Source organism: Microtus oregoni, unplaced genomic scaffold (genome assembly GCF_018167655.1).
Source record: "Microtus oregoni isolate MIOR12 unplaced genomic scaffold, Mior012 000017F_ref0000208, whole genome shotgun sequence".
Classification (NCBI taxonomy): domain Eukaryota; kingdom Metazoa; phylum Chordata; class Mammalia; order Rodentia; family Cricetidae; genus Microtus; species Microtus oregoni.
This window is the reverse complement of record NW_024543076.1, coordinates 4,724,213-4,747,410: the sequence shown is the minus strand read 5'-3', so window position 1 is coordinate 4,747,410 and position 23,198 is coordinate 4,724,213. Positions and strand designations below refer to the sequence as shown.

The 23,198-nt window shown below is 46.3% G+C and overlaps 1 protein-coding gene across 3 annotated transcripts in view; it reads right to left on the bottom strand.

Annotated features, from left to right (window-relative positions):
• Positions 1-2,095: 2,095 nt before the first annotated feature.
• Gne (glucosamine (UDP-N-acetyl)-2-epimerase/N-acetylmannosamine kinase) overlaps positions 2,096-23,198 on the bottom strand; it is a 46,615-nt gene continuing 25,512 nt past the window's right edge. For all 3 annotated transcript variants that reach the window (XM_041667477.1, XM_041667479.1, XM_041667478.1), the window contains exons 5-12: positions 20,801-21,013; positions 13,977-14,064; positions 12,493-12,703; positions 9,574-9,703; positions 9,056-9,277; positions 7,298-7,480; positions 3,886-4,002; positions 2,096-2,636 (exon numbers count right to left, since the gene is read on the bottom strand). In XM_041667477.1, coding sequence (XP_041523411.1) covers positions 2,401-2,636; positions 3,886-4,002; positions 7,298-7,480; positions 9,056-9,277; positions 9,574-9,703; positions 12,493-12,703; positions 13,977-14,064; positions 20,801-21,013 — 1,400 coding nt within the window. In that variant the 3' untranslated portion in view covers positions 2,096-2,400. The remainder of the gene's footprint in view (positions 2,637-3,885; positions 4,003-7,297; positions 7,481-9,055; positions 9,278-9,573; positions 9,704-12,492; positions 12,704-13,976; positions 14,065-20,800; positions 21,014-23,198) is intronic.

Below are 23,198 nucleotides of genomic sequence, written 5' to 3'. Positions count from 1 at the left end.
TGGGTCGTGTGACCCTTTCACAGGGTTCACATAGCAGATGCCCTGCATATCAGATATTTACATTACAATTCATAACAGTGGTAAGATTACAGTTACCAAATAGCAAGGAATTAATCCTGTGGCCCAGGTCACCACGACATGAGGAACTGTTCGGTCTTCTTTATGTCCAGTGTTCTCCTTGCCCCTGGTCCTTCCTGTGCCTGCTCACTGTGTCCCTATCCTGGTTCCCCTTTGGAAGGGGAATGTGTATTCTGCCACTGTGGGTTGGAAGTGTGTAATTTTCATTTTACAGGGGGATGTAGTTGAGAGATTTTTTGAATGGTGTTGAGACTGTTAGAGACCACAGGGACTTTACTGGTAGACTAACTTGCGTTTTGATTTGTGATATTTTCATAGGTTCATGGGAATAGTAAAGACCCAGAGACAGAAATTGGGGTTTAGCCTCAAGGTCAGAAAAGCAAGGCAGCCAAACCACTAGAGAAGTCTTACCTCTACCAAGTCTGGACAACTGTAAACTAACCAAACTAAGCCTCTTTCTCCTCCCATTTTATATTCCCTCTAGTGCTGGGATTGAAGACGTGACTCCCTAGGAAGGACTGGGATGAAAGGTGTGAGCCACCACCACCTGGATTTGTTTCAGCACTGATCTTGTGTAGCCCAGGGTGGCCATCTGCCTCTGTCTCCCAGATCCTGGGACTAAAGGTGTGTGTCACCATTGCCTGACCTATAGTGGCTTTAGCTTTGCCTCTGGTCTTCAGGCAAGATTTATTTATCAAAAAACAAATGTGCCACTACAGGACTGGGTGTGGAAGCTTGAATGAGGACGTCCTCCATGGGCTCAAGTACGTCACACATGGTCCCCAGTTGGTGCTGTTTTAGGTGTATTGTGTCATAAATGAAAGAACAGGTCTTAGGCTGGGTATGGTGACTCACTGTGTATAGTTCCAGCACTCTGGAAACTGCATCAGGAGGATTGTTGTGAGTTCAAGATGAACCAAGGTTCAGAGTGAGACAAGTGAGATTCTGTCTCAAAAACAAACATACACAACAAAAAGCACAAATTCTAATTTAGTCAGAATTCAGATTTGTGGCTCTGAGCTTTAGGTCTCTCTCTCTCTCTCTCTCTCTCTCTCTCACACACACACACACACACACACACACACACACATATGCACACACACTGGCTCCATTAATATTCCAGGTCACAGGGAACAGTGAAAAGCAGATAGAAGCTGCAGACGCTGCTTAGAAGCAAAGACCCAGCCAGGCAGTGGTGGCGCACGTCTGTAATCCCAGCACTTGGGAGGCAGAGGCAGGTGAATCTCTGTGAGTTCGAGGCCAGCCTGGTCTACAAGAGCTAGTTCCAGGACAGGCTCCAAAGCTACAGAGAAACCCTGTCTCGAAAAAAAACAAAACAAAACTTGATGAGTAGAGCCTCTTCCAGCAGACACTGGAGTGTGATATCTGTCCAGGCCCTGATTCTGGTGGCTGTTTTACAGGCACATGCCTGTGACAGGCTATGAGATGAATGAAGTTACATTATTAAAAACCAGCAGGCATTTCCTGGTGAGCTTTCCTTCACTGTGTCTGAGGAAGGACTCTTAACCCACATCTTCCCATGAGCTGCACAAGTGTTGCTCCTTTGGTGCAGGAAGTGTCGCTGGAACCCACAGGGTTTGCAGTAAGATGATCCCATCGGCACAACCTCTGCAGAGGCTCACGGGAAAGATGTGATGCTGTTCTTGGTTGTCAGCTTGATTATATCTGAAATTAACTAAAAACCCAAGAGGCTAGGTACACCTGGGAGGGATTTTTAATTAAATCATTTGAAGTAGAAAGAGCCACACTTTCTGGTGGCAGCCTCTCTAAAGGACATGGAAGAAGGAAGTGATTGCCTGGCTGCCCCCACTCTCCTGCACTGGATTTCCCTTGGGAGACAGCCACTGCTGGACTAGCTGGACCTCAGTCTGTGAGCTATTCTAGTAATTCCCTTTATGTATAGAAAGATTCAGTCTATCAGTTCTGTTCTAGAGAACCCTGAATACAAGAGTCAAAGCAAAGGTACTTCTGGTGTTGCTGGAGAATAAATACCAAATTTGCCTTTTAAAAAATAAGATTTATTTTTAATTCTGTGTTTGTGGGGAGGGTTATGTACATTTGGATGCAGATGCCCTAGGCTGGTGAGGCCTTGGATCCCCTGGAGCTTGGCTTTCAGGCAGTTGAGGTGCCCGACTGAGCTCTGGGAACCGAACTGGGGTCTTCTGCAAGCGCAGTACAGGCTCCTAACCACTGAGTCATCTCAGCAGCCTCCACCCCCAAACTTGCCTTTGGAGAAGTACTGATCTAAAAGAACCTTGTTTCACTAAGTAGCTCTTGGGTCCATGTCCACTCCCAGGTGGCCTAGTGGATCCTGCGGGTTGTATAGTCCAGAACCATGCTGGCAGCGCCAAGCAGGGCCGGGTCAACCAAGTCGGAAACCACCACATCCACATCCTGCACGGAGGACAAGGCTTGCTGGCGGATGACGTCCTTGACAATGTGGATGTAGTGACTGGCCAGGACTCCAGACAGGATCACTAGGGAAGGATTCATAGTGTGGAGGATGTTCACAACCCCAAGTCCCAAAGCAGTTCCAGCTGTAGGGGAGCAAAAAGCAGAAAAGTTTCCAGGAAAATGCCAAACCAGACACTGGGAAGTGCTGTGTGATAAACTGTCTACGAAGACCATGTAGTCTTTAGTCCTACCCTTCAGGAGACGGAGGCAGGTGGATTGCTGTGACTAGGCCAGCCTGGACTATACATTGAATTCCAGAACAGCCATAACTACAAAGAGACTCTCTCAAAAAAACAAAATAAACCTGTTCATGGCTTACTCTTTCTTAGATCTTTTGTTTTCTCTCTTTGAAACAGACTCTTACTGTGTAATCCAGGCTGGCCTCCAACTCCCAACAGCCTTCCTGCCTCAGCTCCCAAGCACTTGAGTCTAAGCTTTGAGCTGGCTTTTGTTTTGTCTTGAGACAAGAGTCTCACTACATGGCTCAGAACTCCTGGGATCAGGCAATTCTCCTGCCTCCGCCTCCGCCTCCTGAGAAGAGGCCTATAAGAGAGTGCCTTGATTCATTCTCCTTTTTGAGACAGGATCTCATTCTGTGGCCTAAGCCTCTCTTGAGCTCACTTAATCATGCAAGCTGCTACCTAGATTCCTTTTTTTTTTTTTTTTTTTTTGGTTTTTTCGAGACAGGGTTTCTCTGTGGTTTTGGAGCCTGTCCTGGAACTAGCTCTTGTAGACCAGGCTGGTCTCGAACTCACAGAGATCCGCCTGCCTCTGCCTCCCGAGTGCTGGGATTAAAGGCGTGCGCCACCACCGCCCGGCTAGCTACCTAGATTCCTAGAGCTGATGATCTCCCGTCTTCCCCAGGCCTCCCAGGTACCATCTTTCTTTCTTGTTGTCAGCACAGACAACAAAGTGAGATGCCATCTGAGAGAAAAAGAGGAATGGGGGTCGAGCTTAGTGGCAGAATGCTCGCCGGAACATAGAAGGCCCTGTGTTCATTCTAAGCACTGTAAAATAGGTAAAATGTATACTGTAAGATACAATCTTAATTATGTAAGCATTACAAGAACAGACTGGAAAGACTTTCTAACAGTCGGTGACTCGAGACAGTTTTCCTTACTACTATCCTGTTCTTCTCTAAATACCTATAAAGTGAATAAGCAATATTTTCAGTATGAAATAAGAAGTAAAACACAATTATAGGCAGTGCTTCTAAATATCTTCAACACGTTTCCCTTTTTCAGAAAGTAGGAATCACAATGCAGAGCACTGCACCTGAGGGAAACTGAGGCTGTCTGTGGGAGCCCTGGGTGTCCAGGACCGTAGGCTTACCTGTTCGTAAGATGCTCTGGGCCTTCACGTTGCCGAGCTTGGCGGCTTGGATGAGATGGAGGGCACCCACAGGCTCATCTTTGGGCACTGACATCCCTTCCACCAAGAGCAGATCCTCTGAAGGCACAAGAGGAAGAGGCACTAATGAGCAGTGAGCAGCCTGAGGAGTCTCCACTGCAGCTGTGCCCGCTGGCAGCTCACTCTAAGGAGGTGGTTCTTTCCACCACTCAGAGCTACTTAGCACATGCAAACACCCACACATTGCTGTTGGGGAACATTATTTTAAGGTGTGTTACTTTTGTTTATGCTGTATTTGTCTGACTGTGAAGCCTGTGATTCTTTGCCAGTCTAATAAAGAGTTGAACGGCCAGTAGCAAGGCAGGAGCAAGGATAAGTGGGGCTGGCAGGCAGAGTATAAATAGAAGGAGAAACAGGAAGAAGAGGATGATGCCAGGGACCAGCCACCCAGCCAGCCACAGAGTAAAAAAGTGAAAGTAAAAATACACAGAAGAAAAGGAAAAAGCCCAGAGGCAAAAGGTAGTCAAGATAATTTAAGAAAACTAGCAAGAAACAAGCCAAACTAAGGCTGAACATTCATAACTAATAAGCCTCTGTGTATGATTTATTTTGGAGCTGGGTGGTGGGTCCCTCAAAAAGCCAATAGAACAAAGAACAAAAGAGCTAAGAGTAAAACAACCCCAACATATTGTCCCAAAGTGATGTGGGAGTCTTCTGTTTTGTGTTGATTTCATTGGTTAAATAAAGAAACTGCCTTGGCCCTTTAATAGGACAGAAAATTAGGTAGGCAGAGTAAACAGAACAGAATGCTGGGAAAAAGAAGCAGATTCAGGCACTCGCCATGATTCTCCCACCCGACACAGCTGCAGGTTAAGATCTTCCCTGGTAAGCCACCTTGTGGGCTACACAGATTATTAGAAATGGGTTAGATCAATATGTAAGAGCTAGCCAATGAGAGGCTGGAACTAATGGGCCAGGCAGAGTTTAAAAGAATACAGTTTCCATGTAATTATTTCAGGTAAAGCTAGCCAGGTGGCGGGACGCAGCCCGCCGCCGCTCCATATCACAACACCAAAGCCTTTGCTACCTCTTGCTGTCGAGTCTGAACTTGACTCGGATCTGAATACAGCCTCCCTGCCTGCTGTTTCCTTCACTTCTCACTTGTAATATTAAACCCTCGTTATTCTCCCTACCCCACTCTTCCTTCTCCGTCTCTACCCTCATTCATGCACACACAGTGCTGCACCCTTGCCAGAGCCCTGAGGTGGTCTACAAGGCACCAGCAGGGCCTTGAGTGTCAGAGGCCGGAGTGACAGTTCTGGCCAGTACCAGCTCAGATCTGTCCCAGTGGTCACTACTGGCTGCACAGGCCATTTCATTTCCATAGGTTTTTCTAGAAGGTTGGGATAATAATGCCTAGAGTTATTTTAGGAATAAATTATAGACAAGGGACATGGATTATGAACAAAGTTGACTAAGTGCTTAATAAACAGACATTTTCTGTGTGGGTGCTGTGTTTGTGTAGGTATGTACACGTGTATATGTGTGCGTGTGTTTAGATTATAAGTGGATTTGGGTGTCTTCCTCAATCCCTATCCAGCTTATATTTTGAGTCAGGATCTCTCATGAACCTGGAATTCACTGTTCTGTCTAGACTGTGGCCTGCAAGCCCCAGGGGCCCTCCTCACTCCAGCTGTTGGGAATGCAGCTGTGCACCACCATGCCTGGTGTGATGTGGGTGCTGAGACCTACTGAGGTCCTCGTGCTGTGGGGCAGGCACTCTACGAAGCCATCCTGCTGTTCTCTGTAGCCTTGTCTTTCTGTCAGCCAGGACTGCTGTATTTGGGTGTGCTAGGTTTCTAGGGAAGCACTCAGATACTGGGTTCCCAGCCCTACCTCTGCTCCTGTCCACGAGGTGAACAGGCCTCGGCCACGGCCACGATGCACTGTACTGCAGTGGGCCATACTGGCGGGGGTGACTAGTCGGACTGAAGCCTGAACCTGAGATAAAATAAAGCCTCCCACCTTTCAAATTATTTTTTAAATTATTTTAAAAAATAATTTATTTGATTTTATGTGCACTGGTGTGAGGGTGTCGGGTCCCCTGGAACTGGAGACACAGACAGTTGTAAGTGGCCATGTGAGTGCTGGGAATTGAACCCTGGTCCTCTGGAAGAGCAGCCAGTGCTTTTAACTACTGAGCCATCTCCCCAGCCCTCCCACCCCAAGTTTTTCTGAGACAAGGTCTCACTTCCTACCATTCCTGCTTAGGTGTCACTTCATGCTCTCCTCCCGGGCCTCAGCTACGGCTTCAGCTGTCTCCCTCTTCTCACTAGGCCAACAGACTTTATACTTGTCCTGCCATTACCCTCTCTGAACCGCCCTCCCCTGGGGCCTCTCTCTGCACTCACAGGTTGATCTCTCAGGATTCCACCTTTGACTCTGTCTAGTGCCTCAGTCCCAGCTGTAACAACTACTTCAGTACCTGTGACCTCCCTGAATCCCTGCCTCTTAAGTATTTGTACATGGATAGCTCCCAGCACCCCCTGCCACCTGCCACCTAGACCTGTTTTTCCCAACTCCAAGCGGCCCCATCAGAAAACTAAAGTCCTTCTATAACAGCTCCACTGAAGCCACCCTCTAGTCAACCACCATTTCCCTCTATATATCAAGAGACTGCCCGGCGGTGGTGGTGCACAGAGGCAGGCGGATCTCTGAGTTTAGGGTCAGCCTGGTCTACAGAGTGAGTTTTAGGACAGCCAGGGCTAAACAGAGAAACCGTCTTAAAAACCAACAACAACAAATCAAAAGGTTATGCTTCATTGAGGACCTGAAATTCAGATCACGCTTCCTGAAGGTTCTCAGTGGTTCCTCTGACCCACTGGTCCTCCTCACACCCTGAACCATTCACATGCCGACCCCACTGTCTCCACCCTGGAAGACTCCTTTTGGCGTCGGACTTGCCTTCCTGATTCACGTGTTCTCTACCGCTCAGCTCCCAGGATGGAAGCCAACACTCCCTCCTTTCCCTGTATGGAGGGCAGGGAAGGAACTCCGGTGCCCTCTGCACAGGCAGCCACCTCCTTGGCCATCGTTCTCCGTGCATTTGGCACACAGAAACTCTAAGATGTTCACTGTTTATTTCATCACTAAAATGTATATATAAAATGCATATGGAGTTTGGGTCCTGTGCCAACCAATGGCTGAGAAACAACTGAAAGAACTTTTCCCTGCTGTCTTGGAGCTGTAGATGCCCCTGTGTGCTCTGTAAACCTGAGTCAGGACCAAGGATGCCCTGGACGAATTATGGCTTCCATGCTCAGCTCCCTGTAACGTCTACTCCCAGGTACTGTCTGCATTTGGTTAGTCACTTCCGCAGGAGAGGACTACAAACCATCATGGAGCTTCTTTGCTTCCCTCTGCAAGGCCATCCCAGAGGCATATGCTTCAATACAGCCATGGCTTCCACAGGAACAGTCAGGCCCATCCAGAGACACCACGAGGTGGCCGAGCTCCGCCGCACAGAAAGAGCTGCCGTGGATCAGCTCGTGCTGGTGGATGATTCCACCCCCGATCCCTGCAGTGAGAGACAAGTCACTGTGTGGCACTACCTGAAACAGGAAGCTAGGCTGTTTAGCCAAGCTGTTGAGCGTTTATAAAATGCCCACGTCTCACTAGGCGCCGAGGCTTTATTTGGTGCCACTGTGGAAGGAAGCAGCTGCTGCAGATCTGGTGTCTGTGACCAGACCAGTTGTGGCATTTGGCCCATCTTGTATTGGTCGGTGGTCCCTCCAGCACTCACTGCCTACTCTGTGCACCGATGACTGTGAGGTCATCGGTGAGAGCCTGGTCCCCAGGTGTGATGGGAGCCGCAGGAAGCAGACAACTCCAGACAGAGCTGTGGGAAACTTACTTGGTATCCTGGGAGATCTTGGCCCTTACAGTCTTGATGGGACTTGGGTGTCCGCCCCTGAGTGGACTTGGGTGGTCCGCCCCTGAGTGGACTTGGGTGGTCTGCCCCTGAGTGGACTTGGGTGGTCCGCCCCTGAGTGGACTTGGGTGGTCCTCCCCTGAGTGGACTTGGGTGGTCCGCCCCTAAGTGGTTTCACTCCATTTACGGTTCCCACCACCTCCACAAGAAAAGAGCCATGTCTAAGTCCTTGTGCAAGCTCTGCTTCAAGGGAAGGGAAGGTAAGACAGTCTGTCTAATTGTGTTACAGGGCTTACTTCCAGAAGCATAGAACATGGAATCTGAAATTCTGCCATTCTAAATCACAAAGACCAATGACTTGTTATAGAGCACTAATGCATTAGCTCTCTCTACAGAGGCAAGGTACACTTTACCTTAGAAGCCTCTGTTTGGAAGAGCATCCTGCCATCTACACCTTTTGAACTCTCAATCTTATGTGTATGGGCATTTTGCTTGCATGTATCTAAAGCAACACATGTGTGCCTGGTACCTGCAGAGGCCAGAGAGTGGAGTTACAGACGGTCATGAGCCACTGTGTGGTTATGACTCGAGCCTGAGTCCTCTGGAAGAGCAGCTGCTGCTCCTCACTGCTGAGCCAGGCCTTCTGTCTCCATTTCTTACTTATTTGGGCACTTATTCCTCAAATCATTCTTCTCCCTCTCACTGTAGCTGACTGACTGCTCTGAGCTAGAAAATGGTATCCAGACTTGTTAAAACTGTTAACACAAAAAGAGGACTTGCGTGGAAAACACAAGCTTAGTCAGGAGTGATGGCATGCCTTTTGTAGCCAGGGTCTGGAAGGCTGGAGCAGGAGGCTGGGCTACACAAGATTTTTCTCAACCAAAACATCAAACAAACAATAGAAGCCTACAACGAAAGTGAAATCACACAAAATTTAAGAGCTGTGTAGCCCAGGTTAACCTGGAAATTTGCAGCAATTATCCTGCCTCTGCTTCTCAGGTGCTGGGATGTCAGGTGTAAGCCACCATGCCTGGCTAAAATTCTTTATTCCTTTTTGTCTTGGTGGTACTGGGGTCAGAACTCAGGGCTTCCCATGTGGTGGACACAGGCTCCTACCACTGAACTACCTGCTCAGGAAAGGGCATGTGTGCATCGTGGTCCACTCCAGCTGCAAGTGAAGGCTAAGACACAGCCCTGCGGGGTGAAGCCCCTCCTCCTCACCTGTCCCTGTGATGAGTGTCACAAAGTTTTCCTGTCCTTTTCCTTGGCCAAACTTCCTTTCCGCCATGGCAGCACAGTTGCCGTCATTGTCCACCCACACAGGGAGGTGCAAGGTGTCCGAGAGGGGTGTTCTGAGGTCCACCGAGTTCCATTCCTGTATCAGTTTGGTTGAATGCAGCACAATTCCTTCCTGGGGATTCACACGGCCACCTGTGGAAATGCCTGAGCTCCACCCCAAACAGAGAGGACAATTTTGGTTACCCATTTTAGGAAAGCCTGCCAACTTTCTTGGCTGCAAACGTAAATCAATTCACCCCACATCTTGCAAATTGCCAAGGACTGCGAGGAATCAGTCCTGAGCTAAGTCTACAGTGCCCGCAGAACAACAGAGCCTCCCATGCGTTTCCCCAGTGCCTGCTGGCATGAGAAGTGGAACTCTGGCCCGAGGTCAAGGGTAAGAACGTGCTGACCGTGAACACAGAGAGGCGCATTCTTGGATCTGTAATGTAAAACCTCACCTACTCCCAGAATCCTGCAGTTCAGCTTCACAGCTTCTGCGGCAGCCTCCACACACATCTGCAGGATTAAACTAATCCTTTCTTCATAGGTTTTAGGATTGAAATGAGTGTACTTCTTAACTATTTCACCCTAGAAGGAGAGAGAAACAAAACACAGATCCGGCTCAGTGGCTACAGCTACATTCTACATTCTATCCACTACAGTCTGTGAATGTTGTTAGTTGTCCTTCCCGGGACAGTCAGCCCTTGTGGAGCCCGTGCTGGGCACGCAGAGTAACTGTGTGCACGGGGCCTGTCCCTGAGATGAGCCTAAGTAATTCCCGGGAATCCATCCCAACACAAGGTTGTTGAAACAACAGCAACCCCGTGGCCATCGAGGAAAACTCTCTTAGGTCTGTGGTCAACAGTGGACAGTCTAAATCTAGTTCACTACACGTCCTAATTCCTCTTTCCAGGTTGATACACTGTCTGATTTCAATACTGGGGCAAATAATGGTCACCCTCATGTCTGCACTTAAGCCATTTCTTTATCTGGAGTGGTAATGGCGTGAACACTCAACTCATGGCAAGCTTCTGTGTGGACTGGCAAACACCACATCACACTGTGCTGTGCGCTGTGACTTAATACTGAACAGACAGTCCCTCCTCATTATTCTTAGTGTCCCAGGGTTTTTTGTTTGGGGTTTTTGTTTTGTTTTTACTCCCCTCAACTGTGTATTATTTTGTTTCAGAATGATGTTATTAAAAAAAAAATTCCTTTGCCAGGCGGTGGTGGTACACGCCTTTAATTCCAGCACTCAGGAGGCAGATCTCTGAGTTTGAGGCCAGCCTGGTCTATAGATCGAGTTCCAGGACAGCTAGGGCTACACAGAGAAACCCTGTCTCAAAAAACCAAACACAGAAAGTCAATTCCAATAGCTTAGAATGACTTAAGATCCCATCGAAATATTGACTATAATTATGCTGAATTTATCATCCAATTTGTGAGGGGCTGACATTTAAAAATACTCAACACTCTCACCAAAGATACTTTTCCAGGCCTTTGTATGGTACTATTTCATAACTTTATTTATGTAAATCACAATTTTATGGTTTTGATTATTCTTTGGAATCTGTTGTTCTAAATCGGATCTCCTTTTCCCTTCATATTCATTTGTATTAATGGATTTTTACACTTCAAACACAAGGGTTAAAGCTGTTTATCATTACAAATAAATCTACAGGAGTGGTTCTAATCTTTACTGTGTGACGGAGTCAGCAGAGCACAGCTGAGCTGTCCCCAGAGGTCCAGTTCAATTAGTCTGGGCAGGAGCCAGAAACCTGGAGGATCACAGCGTTTCAGGAACGCTAATGTGCAGGCCTATCTGACACAGTCACACAAACAGATCCAAGATCTTTGCCACAAATTCACATAACCAGAAATTTACTGATACATATTAATCATAACATTCAGCCATTTACTGGATCATCCTAACTCTATAATCCAGTTAATTTATGGTTTATCAATAATATTTTTTGTTATGTATAATCTCCATTTTGTTGTTCCTTGCTTTATTTCTTATAGAACAGAAAACTTTTTTCCTTGATTTCAATAGAAATGTCTCTATAATTTCACCTCCAAAAAGGTGTTTGGTCACTGATAAAAATCCTGTGTTAAGAGAATAGTCTATTAACTTTTTTAAAGTATAGGGAGGTCTTTTGGCTTCTCTTGAGAAAGCTATGTTTTGTTTTGCTTTTCATTAATTGACCTAATATTAGCAAATTTCGAATGATTTGTGTTTAAAATATTTGCTATTTCTCAAGGACTCTTGAAACTTTACATGTAATCTATGATGCTGCAAGCTGATTTTCTTGGGAGGCCTGTTTCTCATAAGGTCAGTAAGAGATCATTTTAACACAGTTTGCTGTTTGCACGAAGGCTTTCTCACCTGCCGGAGCTCCAGCAGTGTGCTGGTCAGCAGGGTGAAGGGATATATGGTACTCTGGGAAGATCAGCCTTGTGAAAATGCAAACTGGGGAGGCGTAAGCTGACCATGCTCTACAAGAGCACATTTCTTCACCTGTAGGTGGGGAAGAATCACTGGACTCCATGCTCATGGTGTCTACAACTATAGAATTCCTGTCTTCCTGGGTGGCAAGGCCCTCTCATGTCTACAGGGGTCTCCCCATTGCCAACTCAAGACTTACCATACTGGATTCCTAATGTCTATTTTGTTGTATTTTTGTTTTTTGAGACAAGGTCTCATACTGTGGCCCAGGCTGGCTTCTAACTTGCAGGAATCCTCCTGCCTCAGCCTCCCAAGTATTGGGACTATAAGCATTAGCTACCACACCAGCTTGAAATGTTAACATAGATAAGAGAAAAATATTGTAGTGGACTCCAAAGTCAGCACAACAGGAAATGACGACAAACTCCCTGTATATTTCCTAGTTCTACCTCCCAATTAAACATTTTAAAAATCAATCACTCAGGGTTGGAGAGATAGCTCAGCGGTTAAGAGCACTGCCTGCTCTTCTGAAGGTCCTGAATTCAATTCCCAGCAACCACATGGTAGCTCAGGACCATCTATGATGAGATCTGGTGCCCTCTTCTGGCCTGAAGGCATACATGTAGGTAGAACAGTATATATAAAAAATAAATAAATCTTTTTTTAAAAAAATCAATCACTCAGCTGGTCGTGGTGACACACTCCTCTAAACCCAGTACTCAGGAGGTGGAGGCGAGCAGATCTCTGTGAGTTCAAGGCCAGCCTGGTCTACAACAAGAGTTCCAGGACAACCAGGGCTGTTTAAATAGCTCCAGGACAGGCTCCAAAACCACAGAGAAACCCTGTCTCAAAATAAATAAATAAATAAAATAAAATAAAAAGTCAACCACTCATGTGAGATATAAAGTTAAATGTTTTGCAGTGACTTTACCTTCATGCTAACTATGGCCACTCTGAGATTTGTCCCTCCAAGATCAACAGCCAAAGCACTGAGAGTCTCAAGAATGTGGTCAATGTCTTGAGAGATGTTCTCCTTCACAGGAGGGAAGCAGAATTTCTTCTGTAGTGGCTCTTGAAGGTCAATAGATTTGAGAAACTTTAAAATCCTTGGAACAGCATTTCCATCCCCATATATCTTTGAGCTGGAATAGCCAAAGAAGTCAGTTCAGTGAAATGGTTTGGCTGTGCATGACAGGCGGTGCCAAGGGCGCTGAAATCCGAGTCTTCAGGTAGAACTAATTTGTACTTTTTAAAATAACTTCTCTGGGCTGGGGACCAGTCGATGTGGTAGGGCACTTGCCTGGTGTGCATGAGGCTCTGAGTTCAGTCTCTAGCACCACAAAAAGAAAATGAAATAAAACATCATCCCCACAGCGTGTGTGTGTGTGTGTGTGTGTGTGTGTGTGTGTGTGTGTGTGTGACACATACCAGCACTTGGGAGGTAGAAGAAGAGGAATCTCTTTGAGTTTGAGGCCAATCTGGCTTATATAGTAAGTTATAGGACAGCCAGAGTTGTACAGCAGAGAGACCCTGTCTCAAAACAAAAAACGAAAACACAACAACAATCCCACAAGTCATAATTACATAGAACTAAGTACAGTAACATCTGGACCTTCTGACAACACTGTAACTTAGTACATGAATTTGGGATTTGCTATTTTAGAAGTTTTTTCTTGAAGTTTTTTCTTTTCAATTCTGAGACATTATCATATTGAAATAAAAGGAAGGGCAGCCAAAATTAAGTTTTAAAGATTCCGATACATTGTTTTCTAATATGTGGTCAAATTATACCAGAGAAACACACTGTAGGGTAGTACAATTGTAATTAATAGAAGTAAACCTTGAAACTTCTCTACTGGAACCTGGGCAGAGCACTGAGGGATGTGATATCTTGTCGTTCCAGCTGCTAGGATGTGCTAATTGTTTGTTTGTTTGTTTTGTTTTGCTTTGTTTTTTGTTTTTCAAGACAGGGTTTTGCTCTACCTATCGAGCCTGTCCTGGAACTCTTGTAGACCAGGCTGGCCTCAAGCTCGCAGAGATCCTCCTGCCTCTGCTTCCCGAGTGCTGGAATCAAAGGCGTGAGCCACCGCCACCTGGCTGGGTGAAGGGTGTGCTAATGTAAGAAGAAAAGTTCTGTTAAGGTGGTTAAATGAGGGCTGGAGAGATGGTCAGTGCTCCTGACTTCTTCCAGAGGTCAGAGGTCTTGAGTTCAATTCCCAGCAACCACATGGTGGCTCACAACCATCCATAATGAGATCGGGTATCTTCTTCTGCAGGCAGAACACTGTATACACAATAAGTAAATCTTTAATTTAAAAAAAAAAAAGATGGTTAAATGGTGATGGAGCAAGCTTCCTTTGCTGCCTGAGGTAGCTCCCCTTTTAACCACTCCAAAATGAAGGGCTGTATACTCACCAAGGGTACTGTTTACCAAACTGGAGGTGGAGCGCTTGTAGTATTTTATCTTGGGTGTCAGCATCCCGGACATGAAGAACATTCTCCCCTAAATAAATCCACAGACATGTTACAATGACTTGGTGTGACTATTCAAAGAAAAACAAACAGCAATGTACCAGATCCATAACTCCTGATGAGACTCCTTACAACAAACAAAGCCACCTAGTAAAATCAGACAGGAGTTTACTTCGTTTTAGAGATAAGTCTCGCTATGTAGACCTGGCTGGCTTCTAACCTGTGGCACTTCCCGAATCTCCCCTAAGTGATAGGATTACAGGTGTGTGCGATCACACAGAGGCTTGGTTTTTTTAGGGGGGAGAGAGGGAGTCTTGCTCTACAGTGTAGGCTGGCCTCAAACTCAAGACCCTCCTGAGTGGGATTACGGGCATGTGCCACCACACCTGTGTAGAGTGAATTACCTGACAAACTGCCCACCTACCTATCCACCAAGCCTATTCTCAACTAGGCAGGGCTGGCCAGCCAGCTGCTGGGCAGGCATTTTCTCTCTATACATCTCTTGGCCCGTGTGAGAGAGTAAACATCACAAATAGCTAGGTCTCCAACAGGCTTGGCTAAGAGGAGTAGGAGAGAGGTAGCTGGAGAGAAATGAGGGGCCAAAGAAGGGTTTTGTTTTTGTTTCCTAAAATAAGAGAGTCTAAACATGCTCGCTGAAGGAGTTAAGCACACATGGAAGAGAACGTCGACTAATGGGCAAGTAGGGCCCAGGAGAGACAGGAGGAGAGGGATTTAGACATAGGTAAGACGATGAGCAGCAGATAAGCAGGAAACACATTCATCTCCCTGCCCCTGGCTCCACTGAATGTGCAGTTAGCTAAGTGCAGAGACAGGAAGCACAGAGACCATCTCCAGAGTTCTGGGACCACAGGTGAGCGCCACCAGACCTGCCCCATCCTGCCCCGCTCCTCTGACCTCTTATTTGGGCCCAGATCAAGCTTTCAGCACCATCTCCGGGAACTGTCTCCTTCTGGACTCTAACGGTATCACATCACTGAAAGCTCCTTTTCTGTTTTCTTTTCTGGCCTTCTACCTCACTGATGAACAGTTTCCAGGTTGGTGCTGGACTGCAGTTTTGCCCTAGTTAGACACTTTCCCTGGGTATGTCATTAGTTCCTTCGTTTAAAATACCATCATAGCAGAGGGCCATTTTCTGCAATATCTTTTTTCTTTTTGTAGTACTAGTGATGGAAGTTTCATCTAGGAATCTGGGTATCTACCCAAAAGCTATTCTTCAGCTTCCCTTGCAGCCAGATGTAGCCTGTGATGGCCAGGTTCTGATGGATGTGAGAGGAAATATTTACAACTTTCAAGGCTAGACAAATGACCCTTCCTTTCTTCCAAATGTCTAAATATAGACTAGACAAAAAGAAAAAAAAAAGGCTAGAATACCCACCAAGAACCTGGGCTGATTCTGATGGCTGTGGTGCTGCCACACCAGGAAGGGAAAAAGTGTAATTTCCTGCTGTTAGGGGGTCTCTGTTACAGCAAGTGAATAGATGCCTACTACATACCATCTATAACCTCCAATTACAAATTTACATCCATCTTTAAATCTCCCTGACACAATCCAGCTCCTTCTCTGCCTTGACGATCTGGCTGGCATCAGCTGATCATGGCAAAAGCAATCTCTTCATCCCATCCCTTTCCCACTGTTTCTTCAGAGTCCCCATGCCATGAAGACACTCCCCACTGCTCAGCACAACGTCTAAACATTGCCATTGGCGCTCTCCCTCCATTTGCAGCTCACATGCACTAGGTAACCTTAGTAACCAAATCCACGCGTAATGTTCTCTATCTCAATACACCACTGTCTTCCTTTGGGTTGCCATTGAGGTTCCCCCTTGGGCAGGAGGTCCTAGGGCGTAGATATAAGAAAGCAAGCTGAACAGGCCCTAAGGAGCAAGCAGTTTTCCTTTATGGCCTCTGCTTCAGTTCTGGCCCCGACTTCCCTTCATAATAAAACCATAAACTGTAAGAGCAAAGAAACCCTTCCCTCCCCAAGTGTTTGCCATGGCAAAAGAAAGCAAACAAGTACATCAGTATTTTATCTTATAAAAGTCTGTGTCAGTTGGGGCGGTAGTGCACTGTGGTGATATTTTGTGCTTTGACAAATAAAGCTTGCCTGAAGAACAGAGTGCGAAGCAAGCCACACTAGTTAGCCATAGAGGCCAGGCAGTGGTGGTGCACACCTTTAATCCCAGCACTCGAGAGACAGAGACTGATGGATCTCTGTGAGTTCAAGGCCACCCTAGGCTTCACGAGATTAAATGAGCCAAGCAGTGGTGGTTTACAACTTTAATCCCAGCACTAGGGAGGTGGAAATGGGAAGAGATATGGCTGGGCAGAGAGAGGAATATAAGGCAGGAGGAGACAGGAGTTCAGGATTCAGTCTGAGGACTTGTAGAGACAGGACACCCCATTCGGTCTGAGGATTTCGTAGATGTAAGAATTAGTGGCTGGCTGTTCTGCTTCTCTGACCTTTCAGCATTTACCCCTATATCTGACTTGGGTTTTTATTATTAAAACCAACTAGAATTCACACAACAGTGCACGCCTTTAATCCCAGCACTTGGGAGACAGAAGCAGATGGATTACTGAATTTGAGGCCAGCCTGGTCTATGTAGCAAGTTCCTGGAAATCCAATGCTACATAAATAGACCCTATCTGGGGATGAAAAAGTTTGCCTCTCATTTTTTGGGCAGAGGGAGAAAAGGGGTCTATGTAGTTCTGGCTGTTCTGGAGCTTGCTATGTAGACTGGGTTGGTCTTAGCTCACAGAGATCCTCCTGCTTCTGCCTCCAAGTGCTGGCATTAAAGGTGTGCACCACCACACCTGGCTCTCATCTTCTTCTTAGCTAACAGTTTACAATCAGGCTGACCCTTCTGTTTCCCCAGTATCAAGATTATGTAGATCCTTGGTCCAAAAAAGAAAAAAAAATTATAACCTTGGCATGTGTGTTCACCTGCTTCTGCCCGATCTCAGCTAAAGTGCCACCTTTCAAAGAGGCCTACTCAGCATTTAATATAGCCCATCCCATTACCCTGTATTACCGTCTACATGGCACCTAGAAACCCTAGTATCTTCTTTTGGGGCTGCTTACTTATCTTCCCTACCCCACTAGAATATCAGTCATGAAGAGCAACACTTGGCGGTCCCTACAAACTACCATGAGTTTTGTTGGGTCTGCCCGTCTCCTGAGTTCTGATTCAGAAAAAGCTAACTTTCCCTGTCCCTGCTTTTCTGTTTCTTTTGGATGCTAGCGAGAGCCAAAGCACACCAATTTTTCTGGTAATCTGGGCTTCCTCACTCCTTTTCTAGAGCTTTCCTCCCACCACAAGGCACAGAGCACTCTTTCCATTTCTTCCTCAAAGGCAGGGTCTCATGTAGCATAAGCTGGCTTTGAACTTGCTATGTAGCCAAGGACACCTTGAACTTCTGATCCCTCTGCCTCTGCCTTCTGACTGCTAGTGTGTACCATCATGCCTCAGTGCTGGGAACTGAACCCAGGGCTTCATGCTTGCTGCGTAAACACTCTACAAACTACGCTGTGTCCTTAGCTCCTTAGTCTGATACCTACATATCCCAGTGCCTCATACATCCTAAGTGTTTTCGTAACAGATCTGAAAGAATTTCCATCCTGGTCTTTTCTTTTCCCTATAAAACAGAGAGCAAAGTAATATTCTGGGATGACATAACGATAACAGAAATGTAGGGTGGTATGAAAAAGAACGGAAGAAACAGCAGAGCCGGAACTAATCTCCTTAGTTCTAATCCAATTCTTTTTACATTAATGACATGCATTTTCCCATTAGCTACGGATACATATTTGCACGTACACAGCATTAGAAGCTGACTAACGCTAATAACATGCATAGCTCAGTTAGCAATGCATTAATAATCCTACTTACACTTTCATTGCTCAGGATCGTCATAGTCTGCAGACTGAAAGGACACTGGACCAGGCTCGAATACAGACTAGCATTCATACACTCAAGACGCATCCAACTACAGTCTCTCTTAAACAAGGCCAAAGACCATAATTAAGAACCCTTCAGCTCTAACTGATTTTACAAAGCAATAAAAATGCAAATAGAGCTATAAATGTGGTGATCATCTGTGTTATTTATTGATATTAAGCTACAATTGGCCATTCACTTCACTTACCTCCTTGTTCACAAAAACATGTAGCCAGATATACCTAAAATACTTACCTAAGTATAGAGCAATACCTAAAACATATACCTAAGTATAGAGAGATATACATGAAACATATATACCTAAGTATAGAGAGATACCTAAAATATATACCTAAGTATAGAGAGATATACATGAAACATATATACCTAAGTATAGAGAGATATACATGAAACATATATACCTAAGTATAGAGAGATATACATGAAACATATATACCTAAGTATAGAGAGATACCTAAAATATATACCTAAGTATAGAGAGATACACATGAAACATACATACCTAAGTATAGAGAGATGCCTAAGCTTGACATTCTACGACAGAGACACTTGCACAGCCATGTTCACACACACTTGCTCAGCCACGCTCACACACACTTGCTCAGCCACGTTCACACACACTTGCTCAGCCACGCTCACACACACTTGCTCAGCCACGTTCACACACACTTGCTCAGCCACGCTCACACACACTTGCTCAGCCACGCTCACACACACTTGCTCAGCCACGCTCACACACACTTGCTCAGCCACGCTCACACACACTTGCTCAGCCACGCTCACACACACTTGCTCAGCCACGCTCACACACACTTGCTCAGCCACGCTCACACACACTTGCTCAGCCATGCTCACTGCCACACTACTCAGACCAGCTAAGAAATGGAAAGAACCTCCATGTCCTTCAACTGATGAGCTGGGACTGGAGAACATTCTACTGAGGGAGGGAACCCAGATGTAGAAATCTAAACATTGTGTTGTCTCTGACTCGTGGATCCCAGCTCCCAGTCTTTAGCCCTGGTATATAACCTGAAATAACCACAGGAGTCAGAGAAGCAGAAGATCACGGGGCGAGGGGGATAGCGTGGTACAGGTGCTATATGGAGGAGGGAAACGGGGAGGCTTGAGCTGGGGAGTGTGGAGGGAAGGTAATACAGAAGAGAGGGAAGAAGGAAAGATAAGTAACTCCAAGAATATTTGAAAAAGCCCCAGGAAATGCATTATTTTATAGAATTACTTGAAATACACACACACACTTTAAAGTAGAGTTATGCCACACGAGGTGGCAGTGTTCCCCTCACCACACACACACAAGAGCCATAGACAATCTAACAAAGACCTCAGTGCCAAGAATGGGAACCTCCCTTGGGACTGTTAGTCAGAGGCCTTCAAAGGATCCCAAAACAAAACAAGCTATTGCCGTTGTCCTTGGCTGCTTTCCAGAACTGGAACGTAAAGACCTATTGCTGAGCACCCATGTGCTTTGGACGGAGGACGGAGAGGAATCAAGCTGGCACTGACCTAGGAGCCTCCTCCCTGAGCATTGGCTCACGGTGTTGGAAGGCACTATGCAAGATGCCCAGTAGTCCTGCCTGCTGTGAAGCCCACAGAGCACAGCAATGGCTGTGGGCAAGTTGTCCCGATGGTGTGGTGGTGGGCATTTTACCTCGGGGCAGCCAGCAGCTGTGAAACTGGACAAGGCCCACTCAACGGGAGTCAGCAGCTAGAGAGTTCACAGACCCTGCAGGAGAACCCACCGCTGCCACGTTCCTAACCAGTACATTTTCTAACTATACTCTAAATAATTGTCCTTGTCCCCACAGGGAAGTGTAGCTCTTATCCCTCATCAGAGAAGCTTCTTCTTGCAGCAGACAGAGACTATTACAAAGATTCCTAAGTGGTCAAAATGCAGAGAATAAGTGACTGAGGCTGGCCAACCCTGGCTGCTGCAACGACAAAACAACGACACTTAAGGTTCAGGGAAATCACTGAAGAGGAAGCAAACAGAATCTAAGAGCCAATGGACCAGGACATCTACTGCGAGACAGTGTCTTCTAGACACGACAGGGAGGCTGCACCATTAAATCTCAACAGTATGGTGGCCTGGACAATTCAACCCCAGCTGACATGAGAACATGAATGGGGAAAATGCCACAAAGCTTCACCCCTATATAGAAGAACTATAGGCCGTCACTGGCTCACCCCTAGATAGAAGAACTATAGGCCGTCACTGGCTCACCCCTAGATAGAAGAACTATAGGCCGTCACTGGCTCACCCCTAGATAGAAGAACTATAGGCCGTCACTGGCTCACCCCTATATAGAAGAACTATAGGCCGTCACTGGCTCACCCCTAGATAGAAGAACCATAGCCCGTCACTAGCTCACCCCTAGATAGAAGAACTATCAGCCATCGCTGGTTGTTGAGAGACGGAGAGACAGTTTCCCCCAAGGACAAACTCCTTGATAGGTTGTCTAATCCCAAGTGGTCAGCCCTAAACACATACAAACAACCAATAAATGGATTCAATAAGATGTGTGTGTGTGTGTGTGTGTGTGTGTGTGTGTGTGTGTAAAACAATAAATCAGAAGAAGTCATGAATTTGAAAAGGAGTGGAGGGGGAAAACAGGAGGAGTCGGAGGGGTGAAGGGTAGAAATGAAGTAAATATACAGTACTCATCTGTGAAATTCTCAAAAATGAAGTGAATTTGAAACATGTGGCCAGCACCAGTCCATCACACGGCTACAGAGACACTAGTCAGCTGAGAGACAGGCAAAGGCAAGCACCTGTTTCTCTTCCTATCTGGCGTGTTCCCAGGTTGATCACAGGTGTTCCAAAAGCGCCGACCTCTCGCACCCCACAGCTGCTATTCCCAATCATACACCCCGCATGGGCAACAAGCTGTATAAACTGCTCAAATGGGACATGCTTGACTGCACGGAAATTGGGGTGATGCTCAATGCCCTTCTTCCGCATCACTCGAACCATCTCCTTGCTCCCTGGGAAAATGAAAAGATCACATGATTAAACGCAACCATTTAATCGAATGAGACAAAGAAATCACTTTTATTGGCAAGTACAGCCCTAATCCTCTAGCAGTTATTTGGAAAACAGACACTTGAACCACTCATCTTTCCAGTTTTTGGTGCTAGGATTTTCATGAGCAGCACATAACGAGTGATCAGCTTCTGCGTCTCATGTAGCTCACACAGTAGCAGCGGGGGCTTCCAACAGCACTTAGCAAAGCAGGTATATTGTAGTAGTATCTCAGTATAAACTCTCACCTTAATTGGGCTACAAAGAAGGCAGTAGTTTCTAAGCAGGAAGGACACTGACTCCACACCTGAGCCGATTGGAGTAGCTCTGCCTAACTCTGCTCACACTCCCACAAACACAAACTCCCACCTTTGTGACCTAAACTCCAGGGCAGTGTGGATGGGGCCCAACACCACAGCTGGTATTTCATTTAAAATACAGCACTTTGAAACAATATAAGTCTACGAGAAAAAGTTAATCTCCCCTCCCTTGTTTTTCTTTTCCCGTGTGTGTGTGTGTGTGTGTGTGTGTGTGTGTGTGGTGTGGTGTGTTTTCTCACATCTCTGTCTTCTAAGGCTGGAATTACAGGGAAGCCACCATGTCCTGCAGGTGCATGTGCTCTACTTGAGCACAACAGATCTAAATTCATGCACACTTTTGTACGGCAAGTTCTCAACTACCAAGCTGTCTCCCCAGTCTCTTCCTTAGTACTGGATGGCAAGAATTTCTAAAAAAGATGAATTGACTCACTTATGTGTATGTGTACCTGTGCAAGCAGGAGACGGCAGAGGCCAAAAGACATCAAGTCCCCTTGGAACTGGAGTACAGACCGCTGTGAGCTGCCGTGTGGGAACTAACCCAGGGACACCGCATACACAGCCCACTTTTAACCAGGAGCCATCTCCAGTCCCACTTCCTTGGTTTTTTGAAACAAGGTCTCACTATATAGACCAGGTTGGCTTGAAACTTTTTCCCTACAACTTACAGAAAAGATCTTTAGTTTTATTCCTTTTTCCTTATGTGCATGTATGGGTGTCTCTGTGGGGGTATGTTCATGTACAGGAAGGTGTTCATTGAGGCCAGAGGGGTTGAATCCTTCTTAGAACTGTAGCTACAGGCAGTTGTGAGCTGCCCAACATGGATTCTGGGAAACACAAGCTTTTAACCCCTGGGCCACCTCTCTGGGATCCTCCTGCCTCTGCCGCTGCCTCTGCCTCCTAAGCGCTAGGACCACAGGTGAGTGCAAACACACCAGGATCAGTGTTCCAGCCAATTCTCCTCTAGCCACGTGAGGACGAGGGGTTCATCTGACCTACGGCAGACAGTGAACATATGAAGCTCTCAATGGACAGAACTCACCCAGGCACCAGAAACTATGTGCATGTCTTCTTTTTTTTTTTAATATCATTTTTTTATTGAGAAAAGGAAGAAAAAAAAACAAGTTTCCACCTCCTGCCAGCCCCCCACCTCCCTCCCCTTCCTCCCACCCCTCTTCCCCTCCTCCCACCCTTCTCCCCCTCCTCCCATTCCTCTCAGGCGGGGAACCCTGACTGCTCTTTAGCATGTCTTCTTTTTAAAGTTTCTCTGTGTGGAAGACAGGCAGATGGGCTCAGGACTCCAACGCCCTGGGAGATGACTGGCCAAGTCCCTCCCTGAATGCCAATCCTCATCTACAATTACAGGAGAATATGGTGCTCTGGAAGGTCCTCCTCTTCCAAGGCTCCACTTTAGTCTGAAGCCTAAGCTACTGCTGCAATCTAGTCTTCTCAAGAGCCCACCTCCCTCCCAGAAACGGCAAGCGTGCTGGGGCACTAAGCCGCATAGTGACATTGCTCCTTGGACAGCAGAGGATGTGCAGGGGCAGGACTCAGACAATCTCCCTTTAAGTCAGAATCTTTGTCTTTGAGCCAGTGTCCCAAGGGATCCGCCCCTCTGCTCTGAGTAGCTGTGACTACAGATGTGCACCACACTGCATATTACAGAGGAGAACTAATTCTGCAGCGTACACATCCCGGAAAGTTACGACAACCAGAACACATCGTTCAGAGATAGGCAGATAGATTATAATTACTTATTCAGAACTTAAATGAGCCAAAAGAACTCTAAAGGATTTTGAGATACTGCTATATTACCTGATCAAAATCTGGG